The sequence below is a fragment of the Uloborus diversus genome, chromosome 1, assembly GCF_026930045.1.
Source record: "Uloborus diversus isolate 005 chromosome 1, Udiv.v.3.1, whole genome shotgun sequence".
Lineage (NCBI taxonomy): Eukaryota > Metazoa > Arthropoda > Arachnida > Araneae > Uloboridae > Uloborus > Uloborus diversus.
In genome coordinates, this window is record NC_072731.1 from 163,071,136 (window position 1) to 163,085,304 (window position 14,169).

A 14,169-nucleotide genomic window follows, 5' to 3' on the forward strand; every position below is an offset into this window, starting at 1 on the left:
GGTAATTCGAGTTATGGGAAGTTTGCACAGAGTCTCAAGAGTTTGGGACCCGGTGAAAACTTCGAGAAAAAAGAATATTCGAGTTATAAGCTTCGAGTTATCGAGATCTGACTGCATAAGGTGACGCGTAGCTTCCACGTCCCGAAAATGACAAGTGCTAACCTAACTAATTAAGCGGTGCTGGTTGTTGAAAGAAACGCCCCGAACTTGATATTTTGGAAAAAGGGAAATTCTCAATTTTTCCAATGGAACTCCAAATTTTGTCGGATGATGAAATACGGGCACACACTAGGCGTACATCTGCTGAAAAAGGACATTCAGATATAGAAAATTACAATATTGAAATTATGCCTACAAATTTGTAGAATTTTTAGACAAATTTGCCAAACAAGGACTTTTTTGGGAGAGGGCTTCCCGCCATTCCCATTGTAGAGCCCTTGGTTACTGAAAGATTGCAATGCACGCAGCAGGATAAAGCTCTTTCTTCATACCAAAGGATTTAGCTTTAATCTTCAACATGCACTTGATTGTGCGGCATCTTAAAGGTTTCTTGGATATATTTGGCTTAGGCACTCTTGGCTTAAGTTAAATCCTGATGCCATTTTGCATTAACAGAACACAGGTGAATCCATCTGGAGGGAAACTGGGCGTCAAAATTCTCACGCGTTTGTACGTTTCGGCAAGAAATATCGCTCATGGTTCATACATGAGAATTTTAGCACATTAAAAAGTGCATAAGAAAGAGATAGACAAGTCGAATCTTTATTTTTCTGCAGCTAAAATCCTTTACCATGAAGCTGTGTTTATAAGAAAATAACCATGAAGAAATATCCTTATTTTCAAAATGTCTCATGAATAATTTATTATTTTTTTAACTAATGATGCGAAGCATGTATACACAATATACTGAGGATATATTGTACAACTAAAAATATTGACTCATGTTGAATCTACGCTGTAAGGTGCCTTAAATTTAAGTGTTTTTTTTAACCTTGTTATTCAAAGTACTTGCTTACGATTTTAGTTTTTTTGCATATTTTATAGGTGCTGTAAGAGCAAACCCTTGATCCCATTGCATACATGAATGCGATAGCCAGTTTTTAACCACCTACTCAAGATGATACACGACCAACGTTATTTACCGCACGTGTTATTTTTGTGTACATTTTTTGTGGGGGTTTAAAAAAGCCGAAGTTTTCGTACCACTTTGCACATAATTTAGCATAATTTCGTCAACGAGCGCTGTCAATTACGTTGATAGTACTATGTTGAGTGGAGTGTATCGGAAACTGGATTATTGCACTGATGTATGATGTGGAAAAAATGACTCACACATGAAACGCCTATAAGACCTTATATCTTAAAATTGAACGTCTCAAATGATAAATGGCAGCACCAAAATGTATGTATGTATGTATGTCATTCTATCTTCTGGAAAACAATTACGATTTGAATTTTGAACCAGGTATCGAAAGATTTATTATTTTTCGGAGATCCTATTTATCCAAGTTGCATCTTTGTATGACTTTTAATCTTTAATTTCCGGATATATTAATTAAAAACTTCGAGTTCTTCTCTTATTTCTTCGTCCAAAATCTCGTATCTGCACTGGCAAAGTGACAATATAGATTCTTTTTCTCTCTCTCTCTCTCTTTTCTAAAAGCGAAAGTGACTCGGTAGATCGAAGGAAATAAAATCAGTCTTAGAGACGTGCCGTTGGCCTTGAAATGGTTCAAAGGACGGTGGGTTAAGTTAGAGGCGCAGCTTGCCAAAAACTAAGATACCGACCATTAATTAATGTACCGACGCAGGTGGCAAGAAGGGACGAATCTACCGAAGTGCAGCACCGAAGACGGTGTACACCAACCCGATGCAGGTAGGTTACACGAATCACCGTAGTTGGTGAGGTCAAAGTAGCCACCGCAGGTGGATATTCTAGCTGCCCCAGTGACTAGTATATAAATAAAATTTGAATTGTTTCTGTACTCCTTCAAGGGTTTTTTACAGTATTTTTTTTAGTTTACCTTTATACTATTTCGAGGGGCTTCAAAATCTCCTAGCGGATTATAACCCTACACCCATGAACCCTGTACAGAACCCAGTACAGAATAAAGTAACTAAAAGCTGCTAATGCTGAGCAAAATGTCCACTTTCTTGGAAAGTGTGCGTTTTGGTCGCAGAATGACTGATATTGTGTGTAAATACTACTTTTTAATATATATTTAGTAACTAATTGTACACATTAATAATTTACAGGCCATGGAAGTTCTGGTTGATAAAGGTTTGATTCGATCTATTGGACTATCTAACTTTAACAGTCAACAAATTCAGCGAATTTACAATGCAGCAAAAATTAAACCAGCAAACCTGCAGGTACATGTTACATTCCCAATTTTTTTTTTTTTTTTTTCTCTTTTGGGTATTTTTGTAATGCATGCTTTAGCTGCTTAAGCAGGCTTAGTGTTTGCTACAAAACTAAAAACACATAAATTTCTACAAACTTTAGTTATATTCTACTAAGCAAATATTATTTAAGTAGCACAATGTTTCTTTTTGATGCGAGTGGAGCATTTTAAAACTCTTAATTACTGTCACGGGCATTTATTGAATTATGTGGATTTAGAGCTCAGATTTCACCTCTCTCTTATGTAAACTTTGGGAAATTCATTCTATAACATTAAACCAGGTGGTTGAATCAATAGAAAAGGTCCATATATCTATATAATAATTTTTTCTTTTTAGAAATACTTGCTTTTGCAAAATATATTGTACTAGGAGTACCCGCACAGAGATGCCCGTGCTAAAAATTGAATGGAAGTCCGTTGAATAAAAAAATTGATGCCCTATGATGTGAAAAGATGTTTTGTATAAAATTCGTACACAACTTTTCAAAAAAAACTACTACAGTTTCTTTGGAATTTAAAACTTTTCGTCAAATCATTAAATTAGAATTGCAGTTGCTTCAAAACTCTTTTTAGCATGGGAAGCGGTTTTCACTGCAATTTAAAATATTTCGCCAAATGAACAAAAAAAGACTAATATCTTTCAAATGTAAAAATAACTCCGCAACTCTATTGTTTATCGCCAAACTCGCCCAGCAACCACGCTATCATAATCCATCCGTCTAACGAAAAAAAAACATCCCGTGGAACATTCAAAAATCATCGTCAGAAAAAAAGAAGAAAATGTCGTACATTTCACTCGGATAAAAACAAATCAAAAGTTTCTTTTCTTTCAAAACAGATCGCCTAAACAATGAATTACATTTACAGTTGCTTTAAAACAATAATCCTAGACTGAACTGCTCAGCGCCTAACGCGCTCAACAACCACGCTACCGGAACCCCACCCTTTTGCGAGTGAAGCGGATGTTTTTTCTTTGGCAATAATAAATGTTTCGCCAAACAAACAAAAAAGTATAAAATCACATTAACAGTAGCTTGCAAATCTTTATATTTAAGAGCTGCGTTGCCCGGCTTTGCCCGGTCTACCTTGAGAATAAAAATTGCCTCAAGTGACATATATTCAACAATCAGGCTGAAATTAAAAAAAAAACGCCATGCAAAATTACCCTTCCAAACAATGACGACAGATACTAAAATACTTTTAAGAAATTAAAATGCGAGAGATGGATTTTAAAAGCGCAACCATGAAAACACGAAACAAAATAAGTTTAAGAAATTAAATGCAAAATAAATAAAGAAACAATGGATTCAAAACACGTAACAGTGGAAACGCGAAAATAAAATGGTTGACAACCTGAATCAAAATGACATTTTTCAAACTTGATTTAAAAACGCTTGTAACTTTTTTTTTTCTTTTGAAGACAGAAGCTAAGTTTGTCCACCATAGGTCGAGAGAGATCTGGAGTAAAACATGTCGCTTTTTCCAATGGTGTCAAAAAGAAAACTGCGAGACAATTCATTTACTTTATATTGATGGATTTAATGAAGAAAATATGGTCTAAATTTCAGCTAAGCCTAAAAAGGTTCGAGCTAAAAACGCAAATTACTCTCGCTGTAATTAAGTTAGAGCATTGAAATAAATTGTTTAGAAGGCGGAAACTTCTACCCTTTTCAACGATATATAACATTAATATGTGCAAGTAATTTTTCACTCCCATATTCGGGAATTTATGTGACAATTGGGTCTAAATTAGAATAAAAAATAAACTATTTATCGTTTTTTTTTTCCGAATTATAGCCTTTGTCACTCAGTAAGAAAGCAACTTTCATATAGTGAAGGAATTTTTCAAATAGGTGCAGTGGTTTCGAAGATTACCTCGAACATATAAACACAGAAAAATCCGCCCTCTCTCTTTATAATATTAGTAGATTATTTATTAAGAGAAGGGACAGATAAAGAAGGTAATTCAAAAACAAATGTCTCCTTCTACACTACAAAGTCTCAAATTTGTACAATTCAACTAATTAATAAAGAGTGAGTGCTTCAGATGTTTGTAATGTCAGAGGCAGGAAAATGGCAGTATCTACGAAAATGATTAAAACTACAGCAAAATACATGACAAGTGTTAAAAATTGATGTCATTAATATTCGAAGATGATAGGTTAATTTTAATAAATATGTTATAGGTGGAATGCCACGCTTATTTACCGCAAAATGAGATTTTCAACTTCTGCAAAAAGTTGAACATTTCTGTAACTGCTTATGCTCCAATTGGATCCCCAGGTTTCGATGAATATTCGTCGAAAATATTTGGATTGTAAGTATTTTACTGACAACGTCATAGTTTTGAAAATTTAGTAAAATTATATTTTAACCAAAGTTCTAGATCTTGCAATTGTCCTTGCTTTCATTTAACTGAATGATATAGGGCCACAATGAGACAAAAAACACATACTTTTCATTTTCGTATATTGGTGAGTTCTAAAGCACAGAGATATATTTGATTATATTACAGGTATCAAATTATAGTATATCGCACCAAATTTAGCCCATTTAATGTAAGAAAAAAATTTATGAGGCTTTATAAATTCGATGAAAAGTGTCTCATTGTGGCCCAGTTATGGGCCACTATGAGACATTAAGTAGAATCACAATGGGACAGCTGAATAATCACTGTATTTTTACCTAAAGTTTGAAAAATAAGTACCTTTAGCTGGTTTATTAAAGAAACTTAATTCGGTACAGAGTTACTAAAAAACATTTTGCAACAACATTTCAACATTTCAGTACTGCATTTAAACAATTCAGTATTAGTATTTTAGTGTCTTTCAACAGTATTAGTACATTCTAGAAATTGCATTATAAGCACTCTCCCTTCTGAATGGATATCTGGCCGAGGCAGTTTTCCCAGGATGTCTTGGAAGCTAATATTCGAAATATCGTTATTTATAAAAATGAATTTTTTTGAGCAATCACGATTGCTTATTGCTTTCATTTGACTGTTTTGATGTCCTATGATTTTATTTTCCCACCAACACCCTCTGCAGCACCACCGTCGACCGGCCGCCTCACGATGGTGCTCCTCTAGCGAAAACGGTCTCCAGGTTGCATCCATATCCTACACTTACACGCATACATACACATACGTACACACACACACACACACACACACACAAACACATACACACACATACACACACGCATACGTACAGACAGCTACACACACATACACACACACCACTACCCACACACTCATGCCTTCACACAGACACAAACACATATGCCTACACACACACACACACATTCCCCTACCCCCGATACACACACAAACATACACCACACACTTAAAAACACATGCCTCACATATAAACACACACACACTCGTGATTGCGAAAAACATAATTTGAATTCAAGGGGTCAAAATTCATTTTTTTTTTTTTTTGAGGCGTTAACTCTTCAGGTACTGTATTTCTACCTCATTATCAGAACACTTTGTAATTACAGATACATATTTATAGAAAGTACGCCGGCTTGAGCTTTTTCCACTCAAAGGGAATTGAGCTGAGACAAAATCCATTTCTTTAAGTTCCCGAGTCACTTAAGAAATGGATTTTGTCTTAGTATTTTACACTTGCTTACCGCTACTTGGGCCAGACGTCTCATTATGTCCCAAAAAATGTGTCTCCTTGTGACCCGAACAACAAAATAAAGATTTTTGCTTCATATCATTAAAATAAACCATGAGTTAAAAATAATATAGCTGAATAATAGAAGATCAAAGTGTCAGTAACAACATAAACTACAACACTTAGCTTAATTGTTGAAGTTTTTCGAGATTATGATAACATTTAAGAAAGTATCCAAATAGCTTTCAGTGTGTCCAAAAAGTAACTAATTTTTTTCCTAAAAAACAGAAGCAAAGAACAACATGGAACTAAGAACTCTGGGAAGCATTTTGGTTATGTTTACTCCTCCTAGGTGGTAGTAGCTAGCAGAATTGTACTTATTTTTGAATTTATAATGTCTCATTGTGGCCAATGTCTCATTGCGGCCCACCCTCCTCTAAAGGAACGCATAGCAATTTCAATTTCAGAATCAATTAAAATGTTACTCAATGTTTTTCCAGTAAAACAGAACGAAAGCGCCTTTTGGATGATGAAAGGCTGAAACCCATATGCGATAAACATCAAAAATCTCCTGCTCAGGTATTTATGATATTTTTAACAGAAACTTTCTACTTTGTGATTGTTGGCGGTATAATTGAAACACTGTTGAATGTTATATTTTTGTTCTTACCAGGGAACTACACGTATATAGCGTACTATTGGAAAAAATATTAAATACGTAACAGTTGAAACAGCATAATCTAAAACAGGTGGGTTTTTTTTATGCACAAATCATTTTCTATCATTCCCTCGTTATCAAAATATAACGTCATAAAGTCAGGCGAAATTTTAACAAAAGTAACCAAATTCAGCGAGAAATAGAAGATTCTGTAAACAGTGACCAGAGACTGTCGGTATCCTAAAACAGGGCTCTCCAACCTACGGCCCGCGGGCCAAATCCAGCTAGGAGCAAATTTTTCCGGCCCGCAAGAAGCTTACAAACTCAAAACATTTTTTTTCTTCTATTATATTTCTTTTTAAGAATTTTAGAAGAAAACTAAACCAAGAAAATCCCAAAACCACTACTAAGCATGATCGTAGCCAGAGAAGGGCAAGAAGGGGCAACTGCCTTTCTCTAGGGGAGAGTCTAAACATTCACTTTCCTCCTAAAGTCATCCAAGATATTTTAAAATTACATTTTTGAGACATCAATTTCAAAAAATTTCTGGAGGATCTTCGCTTACCTGTTTTAACCCTTCATTTGACCGAAAATAACTAAACAATCTGAACTGAAATATCGTTGAATTGTTGGCCCACCTTGCCTCCAAAAATGTACAATATAGCCCTTGAGCAAAAAAGGTTGGAGACCAATGTCTTAAAATGTTAACAAATCTACAGCAACAATTTGAGTGTCTATTAATAGGTAAAATTGGCGACTTAAAAATGAAAATTTATGCGTTAAAAACCATGTTTAAATATCTCATTGAACGCTACTTATTTGATTATTTTCCTTTTTTTTTCCCCTTCTATAACACAAATGTGTAGTTTCCAGGTGAGCAACCTCAAGCAATGATTCAAATCAGTTTCCAGATCTTGGTTTGAAATAATTGCAGGAAAATACTAAATAATCATGTCTAACCAATGGACAAACATATAATTTTTAAGTTATTTTCTTTTTGAAAATGCATAGAAGGAATTTACTACTGTAAGTTTATCCAACAAACAAGGACTGCTTCCAGCACATTTGCTCTATCTATAGTCAGTCTGCAGTCCAGTTACGTTCAGAAAAACTCACTACATAGAGTAAATATCTAGCAAATTTAGTAACAACACTTCAATGAATTAAGGTCAACTTGTAAGTTCTTGCAATGCATATATTCGCTTCGCGTGGTGGGTGACGAATTGGATCTTTGTATATAATATTTTCAGGGCCCGACTAATGTAGACCCTAAACAAACTTTTTTGGGGGTCCTCTGCAGTCAAACCTTAAAAACAAAAGCATTAATGAAGAATCAGGGGTGGTGGTTTCAGATGTGTTAACGTGTTAAACCACTGATTCAGAGCAACCCACACTTGTACACATAAAAAATGTAGATAAATGCAGGAGAGTACCTTATTTTTCTTAAATAAAAAACTACAGCAATTTTAATCTTTTGGGGGCCTTTAGAATTCCGGGATCTATAACCAACAGCCTAATTGTTCTAGATAGAATAGTGGATATGCTTTGATGGATTATGAATGTTTTTTCCCCGCCGGTTGTTTGCCGAAAAATACTATTTTTAATTTTTACTATTATAATACTATTTATATATTTTTACGTCAATAATTGCTCTTAATTAATTCATTTTTAATGTATTCAAAAATTTTCTCAGCAAAAATATATGCGAAAGCTGATCACTATTATTCGATTAACCGGGGAAATTAATCGATTATGCGGGATCTCTAACATTGCACCTACGGGGAAATGAAATAGATTAAAATATATGAAATAGTCGGGTAACATGGAATACGCCGATTACACCATGGAAAAACTAATCAGACGTCATAAAACCTAGTTATTTTTTAAATAGAAAGTAAGATATACATTTGGCTCTCTGCTTAACGACGCTCTATTTAACGACTTTCTCTATTTAAAGACAGCATTTCATGGTCCCAGATGGTCCACTATAGTTTAAAAAGCATTCTATTTAAGTACGCTTTATACTTAAGGACGATTTTTTGTGGTCCCTTGAAAGTCGTTAAACAGAGCGTCAACTGTATTTATAAAATCAATGTGCAAGTCATATCTGTTTCAGGAAGAATTACAAAAGTCACAAATAGAATCGAAATAATACCCGACACATCTTGAAAAGTGAACATTTTAAACTGACGGATAAAACACTGTCAGCTATAAAACGACCACACTATAATGAACTGCAATTCTTTTAGTATACATTATGCTTAACATGAATGTTCAAGTCACATGTACACTAGTAAATAGGAGTGTTTGAAAACTTACCTACAAAAAGGCTTGAAAATAAATAAACTTTGTTCTGTATTGAGTCGTACAACAACAGCAACCGGCCAATTCTCACTGCACTGTATCATGGGAGTCTTCCTTAACTAGTTCATGGTGTTCGCACGAGATAGTTGCATCATCAAGCAGAGCCGAAACCTCGGTATTCCATTTTCCCTGACTATTCCATAATACCCTCCTTTCCTCTACACACATAGACAAATAGATAGGGTCGGATTTTAGTGCAAATGATTACGTGGCTTCTAGCTATAAATTTAGTGATCTAGTCTTTTATTTATTTTTATCTATTTTTATACTTTCAAATCAATTTTTAGCACCTCCTCAATTTGAATTTTGAGTGCATTATTACTTGCATAACAACACTAAAGCATGATCCACTTTCCAATTCAAATACATGAACTAGATAATGTTTGCAGAGGTATTTCGTTACTTAAAGTTTCATGAAATTGAAAGAGCATTGAAATTATAAAACTACTCCTAATTTACGAACATCGGTTTAAAACTAAATACTTTTATACACTCATGTTTGTGAACAGTGTGGAAGGGGCCAGAAGGGGCCCGGGCACCCTCACTGTTTTCGCACAGACAAAAGTTTTAAACTTTTAATTTATTTTACTTTTTTTCTTTGTGCGTACGTGCTTGAAATTAAAAAAAAAGGATTCTATCGTATTTTTCTGCGCATAATCCATGGATTATCTGTTAGAAAAGTGGAATTAATGAGGTGCGGATTATACGCTGCCCCGGATGATCTGTGCTCCCCCACCCCCACCCCACCCTCTGAACACAACCTCAATATAGTTACACGTTCGATGCAGCTTCAAACTTTCTTTAAAAGACGACACATTTCTTGAGAAAAAACACTGGAGATTTATTTACGACTAGTGGTACCCGCACGGCTTTGCCCGTAGTTGAAAATTAAAAGGTCATTCGGTTCGCCTGTATATTTACAAATAATGGATGACGAATTTCTCGCTAATTGGCTATGTTCATTCGCTCTTCCATTCCACGTAATCATAATTTCGTAATTTACTCGTCCATCTTATGATAATTTTGCTCCGGAAAATATTCTTAAAATTGAAATAGAAAATGAACAAAATCAAATTTTCGAAAAATAGCTTCGATGTGCACACCCCCATGCTACAAACTAACTTTGTGCCAAATTTCATGAAAATCGCCAGAACAGTCTGGCGCTATGCGCGTCACAGAGATCCAGACATCCTCCAGACAAAGAGACTTTGAGCTTTATTATTAGTAAAGATAAAGACTACGTACAAGAAATATCACTAACAACTGCTAAATTCACCATAGCAATTAAGCGAATATCAATTAACACCGTATACTCAACGATGGCATATGTATTTACATTGTATACGCAAAAACACAGCGAAATGCCTCACAATAAACAGAGCAACGCTCAGACGAATCTCAGACAGCACTCCCCCCCCCCCCCCCCAAAGAGCATAACTAACTCTCCTTCAAATGCCACTCGACTTTTTATACTGCTTTGGAAAGTTCGACAAAATTCGAAATGCTTCTCGTATTTTCTTTTTATTCCATTCATAAATCTTATCATTCAGAAATGGGGGGACCGTATACTTCAGTTGAATGTTAGGGGGGTTGTATGTACATTACAAGAAGTTATTTACAAGTTACGTTACGAAGATAATTTTAGACGCAAAATAATGGAACAAACGCCTAATTTAGCCAAATTACAACAAATTAATCACAGAAATAATTACTATTTACAGAATTTGTAACAATATTTACAGCAGGATTCGCCGAGACCGTTACCCTGTCTGTATGTTGCTTATTTTACATAGCTTGAATGTCCTTCTTTCGTGATTCAGATTGTGTAAAATAAACAACATACAGTAAAGGAAGAAGCCTTCATTTGCACAAGATTAGACCGTTTGCTCTTTTCTTGACTCTTTGTCTTCAAGTAATTAGCGTCTATAATAACAATTCCAAGAAGAAATCATGATTTTTTAGACTTTTTTTTTTTTTTTTTGTATTAGTTTTGAATATACCTTAAAAGTTATTAATTATTCACGCTTTTAATTCAGTTGCTAAAATTTTATGTTAAATCAAAACTTTATTTTTTGCATCGTATTATCCGCGGATTATACAAAGATTTTTTTTTTCCTTCAGGCCGATTTTACGACTTTAACTTTGGAAAAAAAATTCAGGGGAGAGCTCCAAAACCCCTTTCCGTAAAAATCTTCAAAGTTGTCTACAATTGCGTTTTTGGAACTGTAATTTCTCAAAAAATTGGACGGAGGAGAAGGAATTGATTTCAATAAATTTTTCAAAAAAAAAAGAGAAAAAACAAACGATTGGGGGGAGTCCCGGAGCTCCATCCTTACTCTGACGTTAATTAATATGACCTAGCACCGCGATTTAAGGCTTCCATTTCTACAAATTTCCGCGAAGTCACCTGCACCGTTCTTTCCCCAAACATCACCAAAAGACAGGCCAAAATTGTGTTTTTAAGACAATATATTTCAAAATTGAGAGATTTGATGAGCAAATCAAATCAATCAAATTGATGAGATTTTTTCCCTATTTTGCCCTCCCCCCACCTTAATTATTTTCTAGTTGCGCCACTGTTGTGTGTTGTGCTGTATGTACGTATATGCATATATATCGTTACAAGATTAATTTTTTTAATTCAAAAAAATGTTTTTTCCATTATTGCACAGAAATTATTTCTTGTTTAAATTACTACTCATGTAGTTTTAAAGAATATGTGACACGTTATCAATAATTTGAAGAAAATAAAAAGAGTTCGACTTTTTTTTTTCTTTGTTTGCGTAAAAATTCTGAATTTGGCCCATGGACGCCGGCACATTCATATGCAGAAGGGATCTGATTAATAAAATTTTATTTTAGAAAGTCAAGGGGTGACAGTGCACCACCCTGCCGGCAATCAAGGACATAAACATGATACTATTAATATCTTTCGTGAGTAGTTTAAATGTTTTGCAGCATGTCCTGCGTTAAAAAGAAATTTAATTTTATTATTAAACACAAATATTTTTTTAGAAAGTTTAAATATTAATTTTTTTTTTCAAAAACCGGGGGGGAGGAGGGAGTTGCGAGTACACCCATGATCTGGCCCCCTCACTTTTTCAAAGCACGAGCCGCCACTGTTTGTGAAAATTGCAACACCAAGAATGAATTATGCAAATGAACTGATATTCACAGCAAATGTATAACAGGATAAGATATGCAAGTGATTAAAATAACAGGGACATTGCGCATGCGTGAACCGAGTAACGCCCTCTGAACTGCGGCTTAGACGCTGTATATAAACGGCTGTAAAGGTTTTTTTGGAATCATTGTATGATTATCTGCCGATGGTAGATGTTTCTCTAGTACTCAATATGCCTCGTCCAAAACGCAGAGCGTCATCGTCATACGAACGAGTAAAGCCCTGGTTTCCTAGAAGCAAAGGCGCCAGTCTTCGGCGTCGCTCTCCGCCGAGGAGAAAACTTGATTCTTCTGCACATGCGCGCCCGAGCTAAACCGACGTGGTGCATCGCCACGTCGGAATCAACTTGACTTTGATTTCGGCGTCAAGCGTGAGCTTTACGCCGGTGTAATCCAATCAAAATGTCGCTAGATTTTTTCCCAGAAGAAACATTTATTGAGATGGTTCAGCTGAATCCTGTGCTATATAACGTATCGAAGAAAGGATACAAGGACCAACTAGCAAAAGAAAATTGCTGGAAAACAATTTCAGAATCGATAAATGTTCTAGGTAATTTTAAAAGTTAATAATTGTAAAAAAAATACTGTTTTCATGTTTACTAATGTCAAAAATACTGTTTTACTGTTGTCTAAGAAAATGAACTAAATTCATTATTCTGTAAACGATGCATATAATTTGATTTTCCCTGCCTCTAAATAAGAATATGTGATCAAAACGTTACTTAAACAATTCACCTTCAACGTACTCTGGAAATACACGAATTAAAGTTCACAATTGTTTTTATTTAATGTTATTAGTTCTTCATTTTCTTCCTCTTCCAGCAGCAATGCTGTAATAAGACGTTTTTTAGTTGCAAGATCCATTTCTCGTTTTGTCTCTCGATTTGTTTCAGTTTTGCAACGCAACTGCTCTCTCGCGAAAACAACTCGTTCAGATTTCCCGCGCGCGATTGGGGTTGCCTAGGAATCCACTTTGGCATAGCTCATCGCTGCTCTTCAACTCGTCGCACGCTGACGTCGGCGATGGACGCGGTTAACGCGACCTAGGAAACCAGTGCTTAACGGAGTTCGAATGGAGCAGCATGATCTGCATGCGTGAGGGTGAACTTACCTATAGAGAAATCAGTGCCCGCACGTGGCGTAACAACTCAACTTTGATGCGTATTGTATTTGTAAAAGATAGACAGAGGACGATGAAATTAGCCGAAGGAATCGAGCTAGCCCACGCAACTGAACGACGCCACGGGATTTTTTATACCTCACCCGCTTAGCTGTGATGGATCGTATAGCGTCCTCTAGCATGATAGCACAACGTTGGAGTATGACTACAGGTGTCACATTTGCTGCGTCCACAGTTCGTCGACGTCTGCTGCGCCAGGTCCTGCAAGCAAAGATTCTCCCATAGAGGGTTCCCTTCGCCCTCAATCATCGTTGCTCACGGCTTCAATGGGCCAACCAGCAACCCCAATGGCGTGCGGAATAGCTACAAATCGTCTTCTCGGATGAGTTCAGATTTAATCTGCACTATAACGATGGACGTGTACACGTCAGACGTTACACACGAAAACGTCATTTCCCAGAGTGTGAAATCCGATGTTTTATCGGCATAACGCCAGGCGTCATGGTTTGGAGCGCTATTGAATATCAAGGGCAATCCCATCTACTCTGAATTACGGGTAACCTCAATAGCGAGTGCTACTTCAGTGGCGCTGGGGGTACTACCCTTTCTTCAGAGCATTCCTGTTGCAGTGTTTCAGCAGGAAAATGCATGTCAACATGTCACACGTAACGTTCAAGTCTTCTTCGGTGTGCGACAGGTTACGCTACTTCCTTGGCCTGATCGTTCTCCAGATAGGACGCCCATTGAGTATGTTTCAGATTGCATTGGTCGGAGACTCGTCCATGTATCTCGTCCGGCAGTGGGTACGGATGA

The 14,169-nt window shown here is 35.9% G+C and overlaps 1 protein-coding gene across 2 annotated transcripts in view; it reads left to right on the plus strand.

Moving 5' to 3' along the window:
• Positions 1–14,169, plus strand: part of LOC129222620 (1,5-anhydro-D-fructose reductase-like) — a 34,695-nt gene that overhangs the window by 12,540 nt on the left and 7,986 nt on the right. For both annotated transcript variants that reach the window (XM_054857149.1, XM_054857158.1), the window contains exons 5-7: positions 2,257–2,373; positions 4,592–4,722; positions 6,532–6,610. In XM_054857149.1, the coding sequence (XP_054713124.1) occupies positions 2,257–2,373; positions 4,592–4,722; positions 6,532–6,610 (327 nt within the window). The remainder of the gene's footprint in view (positions 1–2,256; positions 2,374–4,591; positions 4,723–6,531; positions 6,611–14,169) is intronic.